General features: G+C 35.2%; 1 protein-coding gene across 1 annotated transcript in view; it reads right to left on the reverse strand.

The window, feature by feature from the left end:
• The window catches only part of Ubxn7 (UBX domain protein 7), a 53,703-nt gene that overhangs the window by 16,054 nt on the left and 17,390 nt on the right, over nt 1–20,259 (reverse strand). Inside the window, exons 2-5 of the mRNA XM_026395857.2 lie at nt 18,376–18,523; nt 15,808–15,875; nt 8,901–8,966; nt 7,246–7,358 (exon numbers count right to left, since the gene is read on the reverse strand). Of these exons, the coding sequence (XP_026251642.1) occupies nt 7,246–7,358; nt 8,901–8,966; nt 15,808–15,875; nt 18,376–18,523 (395 nt within the window). The remainder of the gene's footprint in view (nt 1–7,245; nt 7,359–8,900; nt 8,967–15,807; nt 15,876–18,375; nt 18,524–20,259) is intronic.

Here is a 20,259-nt window from a genome sequence, read left to right on the forward strand (position 1 = left end):
CAATTATTAATTTTGCATTATACACTGAATATTGGCTGAGAGTAGATTTTGGAAGCTCTTACCATGAGTGGGGGTAACTACGAAAGGTGATGGACAGATTAATTTGCTTGACTGTAAGTAATCACTTCACTATGTACAGCAAAACAGCATGCTGCACATTTTAAATATATACAATTAAATAAGAGGAAGATAAAGTCTTACATAATTTCACTAAGTATACCAATTACACAAGTTAAAGACTGGAGGTGGGAGTAGGCTATGGGACAAATGAGCAACTTCCCTCTTGAAATCTATTTGTTCTAAGTCAACATTCAAAAACCATTATGAGGAGACCCATGGGCAAAACAATGGGAGACAAGCATCTTTATCCCAGTCCCAGGTAGATCAGGAAAGCATGAAAAACAAAAATCAGAGAAAAAAATATATTTCAGTAAATATACATAAATAAAATCAAGGAAATATATTAAAATATGCATATGCACAGTGGGGAAATTAAAATTATAATAAAAATATTATTTCCCCTAATTTTTTTATTTAAACAGAGTAAAACTAAATGTAAGCTATACAGTTAGCTCTCCACACTCTTTGGATTCAACCACAGATGGGAAATATTCAGGGAAAAAAATTCCAGAACATTCCAAAAAGTAAACTTGCATTTGCTACATGCAGAACACTATGTTGAATTCACACAAATGAAGAATGAAGTCATGTGTAGGCATACCCTGCTATAACTTTCTACATTTCACAGATCCTCAGTCTCTATCTGGCACTTGTTGTTTGAGCACTGTTTACCATGTGTTTCATTCAAGAACTATGGAGGCAGGCCTACAATAACCGCCTTTGTACTGAACATGCATGGACCCTTTTTTGATCATTATTCCCCAAACAATATAGTATAACAATTATGTACAGAGCATTTATATTGCATTTGGTATTGTAAATAATCTTGAGATGATTAAATGTATACAAGGATGTATGCTATATGCAAATACTACATCATTTTATATAAGGGACGTGAGTTTTTCTTCAAATTGTATTTGTAGGGTATTTTGGTCACAGTAATGCAAAAAATAGCTAAAACAGATATTGGCACTAGAAATTGGGATCACTGCTATAACTGACCATGTGGTTCAGATGCCTTTGGTGCTGATATGTGAGAGGAAATTTGAAAAGTTTAAAGGTATAACTTGAAAAAATTTTAGATTTTGTAAGTAGAGCTTAAAGCGTGATTCTGGTGGGAGCTCAGAAGACCAGATGCCAACTGTGCTCATGAGGTTTCAGAGGAAAATGAGTACTCTACTGACAACCTGACTAGAGAGCCTTCTGTTATATTCTGGCAAAGAACTTGGCTAAATTTTTGCTCATGTCCTGAGATTCTGTGTGAGGCTAAATTTATAAGTGATGGATAAATTAATCTAGCAGAGGAAATTTCCAGGCAGCATAGCATTCAGGCTGTGGCATGGATATTGCTGGCAGCTTTAAGCCAGGTTTACTGTGAGAACTGGAAGCAAAAAGCACAGGAGAATTTTATAAAACTTGCAACCTGGCCAGAAAAGTGTGTATAAAACTGAGACCAAAGAAGGTATGGTTGTTGAAGAGATAACAGTTACCAAAGAGATGCTAAGTACTCTGCAAAGAGGCAATAGGAAAGATGCTTTGAATGCATTTCAGGAGTTGGCAAAGCCATACCTGCTGAAGGTTTAAGGGAATTGAAATAAAATTATTTTTAAGACAGAGAAGAAAGAGGGGGGCACCCTATTTGCATAGGGAAGCCTAAGAAATTGTTTCACTGTGCTCAGCTACTCAGAGGCCGTTGGAGCCATGAAGGTCCAAGGGGGCCCATTCACTGCTAAAGCTGGTGATAGACCATGGTGTCATCTACATGGTGCTGATTCTGCAGGAATGCAGGATGCTGGAATTTGGAGGTCACAAGGCTTACACCGAAATTTCAAAGGAAGGCCTAGAAGGCCAGGCAAAGGGCAAATGGGTTGGAGTTCCTGCAGGCATCCTCTGAGAAGGCAATGCACAAAATTGTGTAAGTGAAGCTAAAGGTGGAATGGAGACTCCTGGAATTAAGAGATATCAGTAATATGGACTGTCTGTCAAGGAAAGCTGCTGTCTGCAAAGACAGTTAGGCTAGGAGGCTACAAGTACTGCAACCAGAAAGGCCAAGAGATGGGCCTTGCCAAACCCTTTGGAGCTCACATCTCAAAAACGTGCTGTAGGGCTGGGGATGTGGCTCAAGTGGTAGTGTGCTCGCCTGGCATGCGTGCGGCCTGGGTTCGATCCTCAGCACCACATACAAACAAAGAGTTGTGTCCACCGAAAACTAAAAAAATAAGTACTAAAAACAAAACAAAAAACAAAAAAAAACCCAAAAAACGTGCTGTAGATGCTGAACATAAAGTTGCAGAACCTAATGTTTGCCTGGCTGGGTTTAGGTCTTATTTTGGTCCCATTCATTCTTTCTATGCCACTATTCCCCACTTTGGGATGAGAATGTTTACTCAGTGCCACTGTACATTAGAGACATGTGGCCTGCTTTTAATTTTTACAGGGGCTCATAGCCAAGAGTTTGCCTTAAGTCAAGACTTTGTACTTGAACTTTTGGGAAATGCTGGAACTATTCAGACTATAGGTACTCTCGAATATGGATATGAGCTTTTGCAGGTGAGGGGCAGAAAGTTATGGTTTGGATATGAAGTGTCCCCTCAAAGCTCCTGTGTCATTTCAGGACTATCCAGGGGTGAAATAACTGAGAGGTGTAACTTCATCAGTCCCATCCTAGTTTAAATGGACTACCTGGGTGTTAATTTAGGTGGGTGGGGTGTGGCTGCAGGAAGGGGGTTACTGGGGGTGTGCCCTGGAAGGGCTGTTCTTCCTGTGGCCCCTTCCCCTTTCTCCCTCTGCTTCCTGGTCACCATGAATAGAGCAGCACTCTTCTACCACCCTTTCCATCATGATATACTACCACACCTGGAGAACCGAGCAAGGGAGTTGGCCTTCTATGGACTGAAACCTCAAAAACCCTGAGCCCACAGTAAACTTTTCCTCCCCTAAGGTGTTCTTGTCAGATATTTCCATCATAGTCATACAAAGCTGACTAAAATAGGTACCAGATACACATTATCCCCGTGTCAGTCTGAGAAACTGCAGTTTTATCTTAAGTATTTGGATTTCTTAGTTTCTACTGCAACAAGATGTGGCCATATTATCAAGTTCTAATCAATAAGATGTGAGCAGAAGTGATGTGTACAACTTACAGATTGTGCCTTTAATAGGAAAAGCCATAACCTACTCAGGCCCTTCCCTCCTCCATGCTGGCTAGAAAACAAACACAGTGGTAAGTCATCTTGACTCATTGAAAAGAACAAGGAAGAACTACAGCACGATACAAAAACACAAAAATAACTGTAGCTCTAGTAACTACTTGAAGTAGACCATCCTAACAGCCTAGCCTTCTCTAACTTAAGCTACTCATTTTTTCCCTGTCTCCGTCACATATAACATAATCTTTTTTTTTTGGCAGAACTGAGGATTTAACTTAGGGCTTTGCAGATGTGAGGCAAACTCTCAACTACTGAGCTACATTCCCAACCCTGTTTACTTTGAGACACGGTTGTCCAACTAAGCTACCTAAATTGCTCTGAACTTGCCTCAGTCTCCTAAAAAGCTAGGATTATAGTCAGGTGGTACATAGCTACATGTAGTTTGATCTTAACTCTGAAATATATAATCTCCATCATGTAGAAAAGGTCTCAATAAATATGTATCAAATGACTAAGTGAATTAATCAATTTCTCTTTGGTTAGCTGCCCTAGAAAGTCTCTGAATATGATTTGTCTAGTTACACTAGTTCCTAAACCTGTAAAACTGTGGCCCAGATTTATATATAATATGTAGATGGAACTTGAGGGTCTTCCCTGAGCAGCCAGAGTATCCCCCCAATTTTTAACATCTACCTCTTTAAAGGTCAATGACTTGCATATTCCTTCCCTTACTTTTACTTACTTTGATATTACTAAGAGATATCTAATCACAATGAAATGCCTGTATTTTCTGAGTTCTTACATCACTTATGACTTGCAAATATTTACAATTAGTATTATCAGTTTAAAAGAAAAAGAATGAATTATTGGAAACAATATGGTCATGAAATACAAAGAAAAAAAGTGACAAAATTCAGGACAGTACAAAAGAAATTCACAATATTTCTCAATAAACAAACAAACAACCCCCCCCCCCCCTTTTTGGGTACTGGGGACTAAACCCTAGCCACAGCCACAGCCCTTTTTATATTTTACTTAGAGACAGGATCTCACTGAGATGCTTCAGGACTCTCTAAGTTGCTGATGTTAGCTTTGAACTTACTATCCTCCTGCCTCAGCCACCCAGACCGCTGGGATTATAAGCATGCACCACTGGGCCCAGCAAGCTATTGCTTTTTATTAGCCCAAAGTTATCAAATTAAACCCAGCTCAGTTATTGCATTAAGCTCTAGAACAACTTGAAAGTTATTAAAAACAGAAAACATGCCATACAACCCAGATCCTTTTAGTCTTTCATATTGCTGCTTTTCAGTTCAATGGCTTTATTATAACTGGAACATTAGAAAAGATAGGCAGTTGCAATGTTAAGATCACAAGGGAAAAGACAACAATGGGAACATCCAATCTGATATCTTTGAGCGGATGAATGAACATCAATGATTCCCTCCCTCAACTCTAGGCTGATTAAATGACAAAAATAAACTTATTTGGTCAAATCACCCTCATCTGAGTTTTCTACTACATGCAGCCAAACACTTTCAGGTTTCACAATTCAGAAAATTAAAGCTAAAAAGCAAGTTTATAGCTAAATTCCTTATCCTAAATATGTCATGCTAGTATAAAAGTATATCAAAGTGCAAATTTTTTAAAATGTAGTTACACAATACCTTTACTTTATTTATTTATTTTTATGTGATGCTAAGGATCGAATCCAGTGGCTCACATGTGTAGGTGAGCGCTCTATCACTAAGCCACAACCTCAGCCCCTCAAAGGTCAATTTTTTTTCTTTCTTTTTTTTTTTTTTTGTGGTGCTAGGGATTGATTCTTGGGCCTCGTGTATGGTGTATGCTACACAAGTATTCTACCACTGAAACACATCCCCAACCCAAAGTTTAATTTTTTAAAACACATATTCAGAACTTATTTCAAATATGTGACTGATGCATATATACTTGCAGTTAGTCTTTGGCCTATTTTATCCTAACAGATAAGAATTACCTAAAATTTAAGTTTACTTCTATGGTAATGTTATTCTGATTTTCAAAAGAACATTAACATGCCAATCAACACACAAAACCAAGTTGTTTGCACTTCAATAAAAGAGTATCTAAAATTGCTCCTATTAAATGCCAACTATTAGGTCCTAAGGATTCCCCCCCCCCAAAAAAAACCACATTCTTCTTGCCCTTATTAAGCTTAAAAGTTAGCAATCACCTAAATCTGCTCTGCAATTTTTTCTTCCAGTTTAGCCAAGATAAAACCAAGAAGAGTGAGGGAGAATGTATTCTACAACTTCAGAGATTCATTATTTAAAAACACACAAGGATCACTACAGAAATAGAGTAGGCTCCCCTCATATGCAGAGGTTATATTACACACTACCCTCTGTGTCTGCCCCAAACCACAAATACCACAAAACCCAATATATACTATTTTCCCCCTACACATATAATCAGATAGACATAAGTTTAATGCCTTTTCCATCTTGTCTTCTTCTGGAGGTACTGAGGGAATGAACTCAAAAATGCTCTACCAGCAAGCTAAGTTCCCATTCCTTTTTCATTCTGAGGTATGCACCATCATGCGTGGCTGTCTCTTCCTTCTTAACTAAGCAATTACCACACACTGGGCCAAAACTTTTGCAATCTTAGGTATGGCTGCAAAATTAGTGTTACCTTCTTTGTCCTTTTTCACAATCATATGGCTAGATAATCTTGTGTATGTTTGTGAGTGTGGTACTGGGGACTGAACCTCAGGATGCTCCACCACTGAGCTACATTCCCAGCCTTTGTAATTTTTATGTTGAAACAGAAATCAAATTAGATATCCCTAACTTGCCCAGGTTGGGCTCCAACTTACAATCCTCCTGCCTCAGCCTCTAAAGTCATTGGGATTAAAGGTATGCACCTTCATGCCAAGCAGATGATTCATTCTTATCATAGATCTTGGCAAGTTCACCACACCATGTTTTCTTCTTATTGAGAACTTTTACCTTTTCACTTAAAGGAAAATACTTCATACTTTCTCATTAGCCACCAGTATCATTACTGCTAAGTTTTGGGGCCACTATTAAATAATAGCTATTTCAATGTTAGCACTATAATACTGTGACAGTTGACATAATAACTAACATGGATTCTATGTAATTAACAGGTGGGTACTATATATCATAGGGACATACTGTCCTAAGTATAGTGACACAAGATTTCATTATATTACTCATAAGAGTCTACAATTTAAAATTTATGAATTATTTCTGGAATTTTCAATTTAATATTTTTGAACTTGGGTTTCTCAAACAATGGAGAGTGAAACTTCAGATAAAGGACAACTATTGGGCTAGGGTTGTGGCTCAGTGATAGAGCGCTCGCTTAGCAAGTGCGAGGCCCTGGGTGTTTGATCCTCAGCACCACATAAAAATAAATAAAGGTATTCTGTCCAATTACAACTAAAACATAAAAAAAAAATTTAAAAAGGGATAACTACTACACAACTCTAGGCTGACTAAATGAAAAAATAAACTCATTTGGTCAAATCAACCTTATTGGAGTTTTCTGTTATATGATAAACTTAAAATTCCGAGGACAATACAAAAGAAATTCGCAGTATTTCTCAGTGAACAAACAAAAAGCTACAGGCAAAAGATGCCTACAAATCATAAATAGTTAAACATTCACATACTATTCTCAATAGTAAGTCAAAGATAAATAAACTAAAAGTAAGGTTTTTAAGAAGCAGAGATTCTAAAATGATACCATACAAGGCTTTTCAGAGAATACCATCAAACTAGCACTCTCAATCTTCTGCTGTTAGAAATGGATTTTATAAATTGCAGGCAGAAACATAAACCAATGTAATCTTTAGGTGTATCATGTAAAAATACTTATTAAGATGCCAATTCCTTTTTGTTCTTAGGCAGAAAAATAGTGTTGAGAATGCAGAAGGTTTTAAGGCATTGAATCTTCAACAACTTACTGTTTCAAAGCTGCCTTTATGCATCAAGTCAATGGGTGGCCGGAACAAATCTGCAAGGGTAGTTAGTTTTTTATCTATTGCTCCTCCATTTCTTAGCTCCTGTTCTTGCCGAACTGCAACACAGAGGATGAAAAAGTTTCAATTAGCCATAAAATAAAAGACCCATGAATTACATTTTAAAAAAGCTGTCTAAACTAGAAGAATTACTGAACAATGTACTTGACCGCAAATGCAAATATCTAATGCTGACTTTAGAAAAAATAAAATAAAAAGGTTGATCAGGAGGGAGTCTTACGACTCGGTAGTGTTCCTGATCCAAATAATAAAAGCAGATAATTAATTTAAAATAATCATTTGGGGCTCAGGTGTAACTCAGGGGTACAGCATTTAATTGGCATGTTCATGACCCCGAGTTCAATCTCTAGCACCTCCCTCCCCCCAAAAAAGTCATCTAAAATAATTTCTTTCATATATTCAAAAACTAACTTTACTTTGGAAAAACATTTACATAGGTGAATGTACATTTATCTAATTTGGAAAGTAAAATCAATACATGTGTTGCTTCTAACTATATCTTTTGAGACTCCGCCAGTACGGATGATGACCAATGCAGACATTCCCGATGTTTCCAAGATTACAAGATCAGTCTGTCCCTCAACAAGCTCATGAGTAAACTACAAAATCAAGCACAGTCCAAGAGTTCCTCATAATTTCTCATAACACTGTCCTTTTTGTAGGATTCCATTGCTAACCCAATACTAAGTCCTCTAAAAATATATGGCCAAGATTTTTCTAACTCATTCTATTAAAAGATATGAATCTATAATCCCAGCTACTCAGGCAGATGTAGGAGGAATGAAAGTTGGAGACCAATAAGGATAATTATTCAGTCCCTGCCTCAAAATAAAAAATAAAAAGGATCCGGGCAACAGTGGAGCAGACCTATACTATAGGCACAGGTCTATATCCCAGAGACTCAGGAAGCTGAGGCAGGAGGATCGCAAGTTCAAAGCCAGCCTCAGCAACTTAGTGTAACCTAAGCAATATAGGGAGACCCTGTCTCAAAATAAAACATAAAAAAGGCTGGAATGTGGCTCAGTGGTTAAGTGCCCTTGGGTTCAATCCCTAGTACCAAAATATAAAATAAAAAAATAAAATAAAAAGGGCTGGGGATATAGCTCAGTGGTAGAGCACCCTAGGTTCAACCTTCTGTACCACCCAAAATCTTATTCCAAATAACTGTGGTTAAAACATTAATGATGGCTGCTTTGGGTCATGTGCATTTTCTTCTCTTTTTCAATCCAACCTAACAGTTTTTGTTATAGTCATTTCTTCCACTGACAGATGGGATCCTGAGGAATATCAGTTTTTCATTTCCTTAGAATCACCTTTAAGTGCTCATGAACAAGCTAAATTGATAAACTACCAGATTTCTTACGTTATTTCCATCTCCATTATTATTCCTCTATAACCAAATAGGTTAGAAAATAACAACAATTTAGCTCAGAGTGAGTTCATCATAAACAGACTGAATTCATAATTTCATTTTTCTAATAAATTGAATTCTCAAAACAATTATGCCTAATATTAATTATTTTTTCCATTTTAATAGGAAGGGGAAGAAGGAGATAATAAATTTGGTCCAAGATACCTACTAGTTTCAGTTTGAAAATCCCGGAAACCATCAAATATTGAGCGGGCAGGTCGTCGTCTTTTAGGAGCTTTAGGGGGAAAAATAGAACTGATCAAAAAAGTTAAGCATTAATTTTGAAACTTAATTCTAGAAACTTCCTTATCTATAAGTTCTAAAACACTTATATATTCAAAATGATACCCACCCACAAAAAATAAAGTTTTAAAAACTTTTAAGTCATTCATAATTAATCTAACCATCTTCAGCACAATCATGTTTTACAAATGAGAAAATTAAAGTCCAGTAAGAAGGAGAACTGACCAAGACAAAAAGCGAAGAACCCAGTGGTAATATTAGGAAGAAAGATTTTTAGGACAATTCTACATGTAGATGAAATAATACATGCTGTAAACATCCAATTCAGGTTAGCCAAAGGGATATGACTATCCTTTGGTATACCACTTGAATAACCAAGACTCAAAAATTGTCTTAGTGAATGGATGCACATGAAGAATTGTAAACACCAAAAAAAAAAAAATCTTGAATTTTAGAAGGAAAAAGAATTCCCACTATAACATAATAGCTTAGTAACGGAAAAGTGAATAGAATGACAGTCTTCTGTTCCCCTGTATGGTGTCTAATACCCAGTCTTTAGGTATTTTATAGGTTAGATCTAGAGCACCATCATCAAAATATTATCTTTCATATAAAGTGGTCTTAAATTACCAAACCACTTAGTACATTATAATAAATAAGGCCATTTAATGATTTTTTTCAATATACAGTTATTACGGCAGCTTTATGGCAAACCTGGCCAGCATATAACCAGAACATTCCATATTAACCAATAATGATTAGCAGCAGGATAAGATAGAGTATAACATCCCCTACCCCATGCCAAAGCATCCTTCTCAACAACCTGTATTTGTCATTACACAGGACAATTATTTCCATGAAAACTACTAAATAAGAAACATAACAACAAAAAATATGGAATCACATGTTTAAAACCTTCGTTCTTGTTAAAAAAATATATATAAATATATATCACTCACATGTCTATATATCAATATTTATATTAAAGAATTTTAAAGAATTGCTAGACACAGTAGGATGCTCCTATAATTCCGGATACTCAGAAAGCTAAGGAAGGTGGATCATAATTTGAGGCCACCCTGGGCAATTTAGCAAGACTTTGTCTCAAAAAGTAAAAGGGGCTGGACATGTTGTACCTCAATGGTAGAGTTACCCCTGGTTCAATCCCCAGTACCACAAGAGGGAAAAAAAAAAAAGAAAAAAAGCAAGCAAGGAAATATGGATTTTCAGACCATCTTCGCATTATTTTATATCTACTGATATTCTTTTAGTTGAAATATAGGAATAAAATTAAAATTCAGCCCCACACAGGCATGTAGTTACAAAACAGAGAAGTGTTTTAATAATCTTATTAGATAACTGTGGATATTTTTTGATACTATGCCAAAACTCAACTAGTGGAAGTTTCTTTTTTATTAGGTGGTCTTGAAAAAACATTAATAATATATATGATGTATATATGATTGCTTCTTCAATTTAATCAGTAAGGTTCAATGTTCAGTTTCTTTTTTTGCCCCATTTTTAAAAACTGGTCCGTTACAGTTGTACATGATGGTGGGATTTAATGTCATATATTCGTACATTCACAAAATATAATTTGGCCACTATTGTTCCCCAGTATTTATTTCCCTTTCCTCTGCCCGCCTCCCTCTCTCTGGTTCCTTTTCTTCTATCCTACTGATCTTCCTTCAATTTTCATGAGTCTCTCCCACACATACAATCTTTCCTTTCCTTTTTTTAATCTTCCACATATGAGAAAAAAACATATGACCCTTGACTTTATGAATTTGGCTTATTTTGCTCAGCATGTTTTCAAGTTCCATCCTGTTTCCTGCAAATGATATAATTCCATTCTTTATGGCACATAAAACTCCAATGTGTATATGTACTACACTCTTTCTTCATTCATCCATTGACAGCCAGCCACGCTGGTTCCAAATTTAGTTACTGTGAATTATGGTGTTATAAACATGGATATGCATGTATTGCTAGAGTATGATGACTTTAATAAATACTGAGTAGTGGTATAGCTGGGTCATACAGTGAGGTTCCAATTGCCTGGTCTCTTGAGGAAACTCAATATTGGTTCCATTATGGTTGTACTAACTCCACCAAGAGTGTAAAAGTGCTCCTTTTTCTCCACATCCTCTCCAGCATTTATTATTGCTTGTATTCTTTACTTGTTTTTAATTTTTTTGGGTGTTGTGGTACTGAGGATTGAACCCAGTGCCTCACATGAGCCAGGCAAGCGCTCTATCACTGAGCCACAACTCCAGCCTCTTATTGTTTGTATTCTTGATGGCTGTCATTCTAACTGGAAGTGAGATGAAATCTCATATAGCTTTGATTTGCATTTCCCTAATTGCTAAAGATGTTGAACATTCTTTCATATATTTGTTAGCCATTTGTATTTCTTCTTTTAAAACTGTCTGCTTAGTTCATTTTCCCATTATCAATTGGGTTATTTTTTGTTGGTGGTTAGTTTTGAGTTCTTTATATATTCTGGATATCAATCTTCTTTTAAGAAAAATAGCTAGTAAAGATTTTCTCCCATTCTGTAGATTCTTTCACATTTTTAATTGTGTGCTGTACAGAAGCTTTTTAATTTGATTCCATCCCATTCATTAACTCCTGGCATTATTTCCTAAGCTTGAGAAAGTCAATGCCTGTACCTATATGGAGTGTTGACCCTACATTTTCTTCTAGGAGTTGCTTAGTTTCTAGTCTAATTCCTAGGTCCTTGATCATTTTTAGTTCATTTTTGTGTAAGGTGAGAGATATGTATAGTCTTATTCTTCTATATAGGGATAACCAGTTTTCCCAGTACCATTTGTTAAAAATGCTGTCTTTTTGGGCTGGAGTTGTGGCTCAGTGGCAGAATGCTTGCCTTGCACATGTGAGGCACTGGGTTTGATCCACAACACCACATAAAAAAGAAACAAACAAAATAAAGATATTTTAAAAGAACTTATTTAAAACAAAAATGCTGTCTTTTCTCCAATGTATATTTTTATCGTCTATGTCAAGGATCAGATGACTATTATCTGTGTGGTATGTCTCTGTGTCTGTTGTTATGCTAGTACCATACAGTTTTTGCTACAATAGCTCTGTAATATGACTTGAAGTCAGGTATTGTGATGCTTCCAGCATTGCTTTTTTGGCTTAGAACTGCTGTGGGAATTCTGGGTCTTTTAAGTAGTAATTTCTTAAAGGTTTGTTGCAGCATGAAACCTAAAATCTTATCAATGAGCTTTTCATATTTTGTCCTATTAAAATCCATTATTCTAGGTGGCAGGCAGTCTCTAAAATGAACCCCAATTATCCCTTACTAGGGCTTCATTAACTGCCTTTCAAAAGGCCCATGTATGAAATGTTTGGTTCCCACTTCATGATGCTATTGGGAGGTGGTGGAGTACTTGAGACATGAAGCCTAGCAGGAGGAAGTTAGGCCTTTAAAAGTATGCCCTTAAAGAAGGATGCCAGTCTCTTCCTCTTTTTGCTTCCTGACTGCCACCATGAGAGCTGCTTCTTCCTCCAGGTGCTCCCACCATTATGTTCTTCTGCTTTGTCCCTGGACCAAAAACAGTGACATTTGTCGACTGAAACTCCAAAACTGTGATCCAAAATAAACCCTTCCTATTTTTAAATTGATTATCCCAAGTACTTTGCTATAGCAACACAAAACTTACACATACATCCCTTTCTCCCATTATTTATAATCTATATATGAATACCCTGATTATTGGTGGTATCAAATAGAATGTGTCAGAAGAGATGGGATGGCATGGCATTTCCAAAAAGACAGTAGCTTCCATCTTGGGCAGTCCTCTCTGACTCTCATTTGCTCTATGATAAAGAAGTTATATTGCTAACCCAGAGTGTTAAAGGAGATCCTCCTCCATTCAAGCTTTGAGATGACTTATAGCCAGCAGACACCTTGATTAGGGACCCTAACCAAAGGCACCCAACTAAGCTATGCTTGGATTCTTGACCCACAGACACTGTGATATAACAAAATATTTGTTTGTTTTCAGCAGTTTAATTTTGGAGCAATCTGTTATACAGCAATAAATATCTAATACAATCCATCTTGAAGTATGAATTAATCTTACCAGTGCATAATATTTTATAATATCATGCATTGGTCATTTAACAGTACTTATTCACTGACCTAAGTAAACATTCCAAATATGGACCATTTCATTACAATATCAAAAAACCAACAAAGTAACCAATAAAACATCTGTTAAGGGCTGGGGTTAGAGGACTTGTCTGGCACATATGAGGCACTAGGTTCAATCCTCTTAGCACCACATAAAAAATAAATAAATATGGGTATTGTGTCCAGTTACAACTAAAAAATATTTTTTAAAAAATCTGTTAATGTTACTACTGATTTGAGAAAAAAGTCTTTAAGTACTGGGGAGGTATTAAGCTTACAATAGTGGATTCAATTTTTCTAAAATTCTGATTTTACTTGAAAACTCTTTAAAAATCACTGATAGGATTGTGGCTGTAGCTCAGTGGTAGAGCACTTGCCTAGCATGTGTGAGGCACTGGGTTCAATCCTCAGCACCACATAAATGAATAAATATTTTTTAAAAAAGATCACTGATAATAAGTATTATCAGTTATCTTGAAGTAACAAGTTCTCTCTTCATTTTCTTTTTTTTTCCTTGTGGTGTTGAGGATTGAACCTGGCCAGGGCCTTGTGCATGAGAGGCAAGCACTCTATCAACTGAGCTATATCCTCAGCCCTCACTCTTTATTTTCAAGAACATGTCTGCCAAGTCCCCAAATCTAATTATACTGTCAGCAAAAGTTGCTAATTTCAACTCAAATAACCGTACAAGTATTTCTGATTATGACAACCACAGTACTTTCATCATGCAAAAGTGTATTCTACATACACATCCTATTTCAGAGTATTTTGAAAATGTATATTCACAAGTAAAGACTTAATGAAAATAATCCTTTTTAATGCTTCATCAAGAATATTACTAAAGACAGCCGGGCACGGTGGTGCATGCCTATAATCCCAGAGGCTTGGAAGGCTGAGACAGAAGGATCATGAGTACAAAGCCAGCCTCAGCAAAAAGCAAGGCACTAAGCAACTCAGTGATAACCTGTCTCTAAATAAAATATAAAATAGGGCTAGGGATGTGGCTCAATGGTTAAGTGCCTCTAAATTCAATCCCTGGTACAAAAAAAAAAAATTATAAAAGAAAACTGCCTTTTTAATTATTTTGTAAATTGAGCATGTGACTGTGAAGAAGTCTATGACTAGTGATACAGTTTGGTGCCACTGCCCTAAACAACTAAGATGCTGACAGTCTGACCCAGCATTCCACACTGCTTCTAAACCATAAATTCAAATGTCACTCTGGTGAAAAGGACAAACAACTTCTTAGCATTATTATAAAAATAGTTTTAACTTTGCAGACCCCCTAAAAGGGCATTAGGAACTCCCAGATCACCCTTTAAAACCGTGCTTTAAATCAATACCTGTCCTAAGAAGAAAACATTTCTGCAAAGACCCTAGTCAAGTTATAAGAAGACCTAATAATGACAAGACTAACTTTTTAACTGTATAAAGTCACTCTCCCTCCTGAGTGTATGTCATTCTAGAAGAAGAAGAAAAAAGTGTTGTTTTAAATTAAATCCTGTTTGCCTCTGTTCAACAGCAAGACAAAAATTCATTTTCTACGGTTTTCCCAATCAAAGATCTTGCCTATTCCTTTAAATAAACAGAAGATAAAGCTTCTAAGAACATTATTCTTCAGCTCCAAAATCAGTTCATAGCATTGGTATGGAAAAATATGAACAACATATTATTATATCTGATATAATAACAGCACAATGACTGGCTGACCTGAATAGTTCAGAAAGGATTATTATAGTATTCTGATTTCAACATTTCCCCCCAACTTTATTTATTTCTGAATCTAGAAATATTCATACACACACATCCATATATGCAAGTTTCATGTCTGCAGATCAACACTGGGAAAAAAATTTGAGAGAAAAAGAAAATGATTCCATACTGAACACATAAAGACTTTAGTGTCTCTATTCCCTAAACAATGCAACAACTATTTGCAAAGCATTTACATTATATGGGATATTATAAGTAAATTAGAAACTATTTAAAGTATACAGGAGGACATGCATAGATTATATGCAAATATTAAGCTATTTTATTCAGAGACTTGAGCAACCATGAATTTTGGTATCCACAGAAGAAGGTGTGAGGGGAGAGTCTCCTAGAATCAACTCTCTGTAGACATAAGACAACTGCATTTTTATTTCTTGGTATAGTAAACTCTATAAAAGACTGCCAAGTTAAAAGTCTATCTCTAAAAAACTCTCAACTTAAATATATGATATGTCAAGATCATTGTACTGTCATGTGTAACTAATTAAAACAAATAAAAAATTTAAAAAAAACCTCTCAACTAAGGTGCTTTTTCAGGTCAAAAGATTTGGTTAATATAATTTTCTTCATCTTCTCACAACTTATTTCTTTTCGTCTGTGGTACAAAACTTTACATTAAGTCTCTTGCTCTCAACTTACAAACTATTTCTCTACATTACTGTTCTTAACATGTACAATATGTATTTGCTGTCTCAAAATGAAACATTAAAAAAAGGGCTGAAGATGTGGCTTGGTGATAATAAGAGACCCTGGGTTCAATCCCTGATACCAAAAATATATATACATTTTTAACAACACTTAAGTAACACCCTGAACAAGCCTTCATATTTCTTGATTTTTACATTAAAATCCTAGAGACAACAACAAAATCAATTGAAGGGGAAAAAACTGAACTTACCACCAAACAAAGGTTCTGGTTCCACCAATATTTCCTGCTTTTGAGGAATTGGGGCACGAACTTCTTCTCTATTAAAAAAGTAGGAAAATATCAAATGAAAACTGTTTTCTAATACCTTCGAACTAATTATTGTGAATACATTTAAATTAAGTAAAATGAACCCCAGACTTAGTGACTTTTAGGAACCACAGTAATCATGATAAATGTGTTTTAGTTGATTTTCACACAATGAACTAGAATACCTTGCATAGAGACAGTCTTATAAAGACTGTCTTATAAATATCTTATAAAGAACAAATATAAAAATAAAAAAATATTTCCCACCCCTTCTCAGGTTCCCCACATCAAATTTTTACAGGAAAAAAGACAGACCAAAAATGGTAAAACAGGCTTAACAGAAGTACTACCACATTATATAAAATGACAGATAATTAAATCACAAGGATATATTAAAGTGAGGTCAAATAAATCAACAATGAGTTTTATGTTAAATTACAAAAGAGACTAATACAGGTATAATCTTGGGTTATATTTAGTCTATTTAGTAAGTAATCTTGGGTTACTTACTAAATAGACCCAAACAGAAGATATAATTACATATCTTTTGAAAGTTAATTCTCTTCAAAGTTCACTTCCACAGGGTATACTAATAATTCATCATGTAGAATTCAGTGGTACAGCACCCCTGGGTTCAATGCCCAGAACCTCAAAAAATGTATTTACTTTTAAAGCACAATTTAAAAAATACATTTTATACAATGAGAAGGGCAGATATGTGCCCCTAAATCAACTCCATCTACTATTCATGTTTCTATAAACTAAATCATGTTTTCATATTGATTCCCATTAAAAATCTGAGCCATGGTAGAGGAGAATGAAATATCACACTTGAAATAAATGGCCAACATTAACATGAAAAAAATGTTATAATTATAATGATTCCTAAGGCCCACACTTCATGTGGAAACAATACTGTATTAATATGGAACTAGTTCAACAAAACAATACTGTATTAATATGGAACTAGTTCAACAAAAGAGGCAATTATGCCTGTATATGATCTGGTTTTTAAATTTATCTCTAATTTAGTAAAAATAAAATACTAGTATTTTGCCTCTTCATATTTAAGAGGATTCTTCTTGAATCTTATATATAATCAATGCTATAAAAAGGAATATTAAAGTCTCACTTGAGGATTTTTAAATTTTGTCTCAAAAATCAATGTCTTGGGATTCCCAGCTCTGGGGCCCCTTCTCTTCAAATAAAGTCTATCCCTATCACTTTTGCAATAAACCTGCTGCTTGCTTTAAAAAAAAAAAAAAAAGACTCGCCAGACGTGGTGGCATATGCCTATAAGCCCAGCAGCTCGGGAGGCAGAGGCAGGAGGATGGCAAATTCAAAGCCAAAAAAAAAAAAATCAATGGCTTTCCACCGAGAATGGTGGCATAAACCTGTAATCCCAGCTACTAGGGAGACTGTGGTCGAAGAATCCCAAATTCAAGGCCAGCCTGGGCAAATTAGTGAGACTCTGTCTCAAAATTTTTAAAACGGGGTTGAGGTGTACCTCAGTGGTAAAGTGCTTGCCTACCATGGACAAAGCCCTGGGTAAAAAGCTCTTGCCTTGCACATGAGAGCCAGTGAGTCTGATCCTTAGCACCACATAAAAAGAAATAAATAAAATAAAGGTATTGTGTCCATCTACAACTTAAAAAAAAAAAAAAAAAAAAGCCTTTCCTTTGAGCAAGGTTCAGGCCTAATATTTTCCAAAGACAGTTGAAATTCTGCCCAACAGGTATTTATTTCAAACTCTCATGGTATTAATTGTAAAGAACAAAACCACCAAATCTCTTCACCATTATTACTATTCTCTATTTATTATAGCTCAATAAGCTGAGAATGCTTTTAATGATTAACTACATATAACTATTTAAGGTAACCAAAATTGTTTGTCCTTTTTTTAAAGTAAATTAACTTTTTTTTTTTTTTAAGTGCTAGGGATTAAACCTAGGGCCTCATGAATGCTAAGCATACCACTGAACTATACCCGCAGACCAGAATTAGTTTTTAAAAATTTTTCATGGGAACTCACATTCCTGGGACAATTAAGAAAATCTAGAATTGGGAAATATGAACTTTACTGGATTTCTGTATCTGCTGCTTAACTGCTATGTGGCTCAGAAAAATTGCTATGCCCCTGCTTAGCAATGTGGGCATTAATACTGTTCTATTAAGTTCTTCCTCCCCCTTTGGCTATTGTGAGGCGTTCAAACCTTGCCTCTGGCCACAAGCCAATCCTAATCATGCAGCTTCACTTTCCACCATGCCACTGCTGGCCTCCAGGACTTCATGTGGAGCCCATGAAGTCTGACTGAGAGAGAATTTAAAAACAGACATGACAGTGCTCAAGAGAATTCAAGGTATATAAATACAAAAATTTTCACTTTATACTTTTTGAGGCTTCCAACCTTAATTTTTTTTCAAGACCAGAAAATGACCTAACTTTGATAAAAATGCAACTAGTTAACTTAGGCAAAGGATAGCTCTTAACAATAAAAAATAAATTCATACTCTGTATGTGGTCTGACAGTGGAGACGCTTGCTGAACTGGTACTGGGCTCTTCAGCGATTCCTCCACCATCCAAAAACATAGTGACTGCCATCTCCAGATTATTGTTGCAGGCTTCAAGCATATGTTTTCCTACACTTTCACTTGCACCTGAAATAGCAAAAGGACAGGGGGGAAAAAAGCTTTAAAGATACCTTCTTTCATTCAGCTTCTGTTAAAATACAGTACTGCCAGGCAAATTAATAATCCTTTCATTTTTAAATAAGTTCATTTTTACACTGTTGGCTAGCTAGTATGAAATATACAGAACTAGAAAATAATGTAGCAGCATTAAAATACTCATCTTTTATACTAAATCGAAAACTAAATAAAGCATTCCTTTGCTATTTCTTTAAATGACCTAAGTATATATTTGTTAATAAATTAAAAAAAGATAAAGAAAAATAAAAAACTACATCATTCTATAAAGTTAGAAATATTTTTCTGTTAAAAGGAATGCATTTTAGTTAGCATCTGCTTGTTACAAAGCATTTTTAATATGAAAGCAAGAAAAAAGTGAGATGGGTCATTTTTGTCTAAGATATATAACTAAATCAAAATCTGATAAGAAATAAGAATCTTATCATTTAATACTGGTCCTTACACTGATGTATAAATAAATCTGCACAGTCTGTTAAAATTAAATGTAAATTAGTGAAAACCTTTAAGAAAACAATTCTACAACAAGTACTAATGATCAAATACTCCTTTTTTGACTTAGTAGTGTAATATGGACATCTAGTCAAAAAAATTAAATCTATGGAAAATGTATATGCATAAACTTGTCTATATATGTCCAGAGTAGCTTCAGTTAAAAATGAAAAATTGGAAACAACATAAATATCCGATAACAGAATGTAATTTAGAACATCCATTTGATTTAATATATTGTGGCCACTATAAAGTATCAGATTTTCCATTTGGGATTTTTCTTTATCTCAATCATGTCCCTTAGAATTTCTTTCTGTTGGTAGTAGATGCTCTTCTAAGTTTTTGTCTGAAAATATCTATTTTACTGTCATTCCTGAAAGATGGCTTTACAAGGTATATCACTGCAAAGCTGACAGCTAAGTACACTGAAAACAACATTCCAATGTCCTCTGGCTTCTGTTGTTCCTAATGGGAAATCAGCTGTCAGACTAAAGGAAATAGCCATTTTTAAGATTTCTGTGACTGTGACCTGTTTCCTGTCTTTCACTCTGATTTGTTGGGACTAATTTTATTTATACTCCTTGGGATTCAGTGGATTTCCACCACTTATGGATTATCTTTTATCAATTCTAAAAATTCTTCAGTCATCTGTGAGCGATTTAGGAGCAAGCAGGAGAATAAACATGTATTGATAAAGCTCCAAAAAAAAAATTATTCAGTCACTTAATTGACTATTGCCTTACCCCTCAAACCATATTTTCTTCTAGAATGCCAATTAAATTATTAGAACTCTTCACTCAATCTTTCTTTCATATAGTTATTGTCTCTTTATCATTCTATGCTGCATTCATGGTTACTAACTACAAAAGCTATCTACCATTTCACATTCTCTCTTTTAGCTGTGCCAATCTATCTATTTAATTCAATTTAATCTTTTATAAGTTCTATTTCTATTTCCTTATCTACTTGGTCATGTTTCAGAAAACCTTAATTTTTCCATTCAAGCTTTCATTTCTTCAAGCATATTAATCAAACAAATATTGTTATTATTGAGACACAATATAAAATTTCTGCAGTCTCTATGGGTCAATGTCTTTCTGTTTCTCCTGGTTTTTACTGTGTGCCATGGTTTCTTCAAGATTTGTGATTTTTTTTTAAACTGATCTTGTGTGCCTTGGAATTTTAATCTGAAGATT

This window comes from Urocitellus parryii, chromosome 2, assembly GCF_045843805.1.
Source record: "Urocitellus parryii isolate mUroPar1 chromosome 2, mUroPar1.hap1, whole genome shotgun sequence".
NCBI lineage: Eukaryota > Metazoa > Chordata > Mammalia > Rodentia > Sciuridae > Urocitellus > Urocitellus parryii.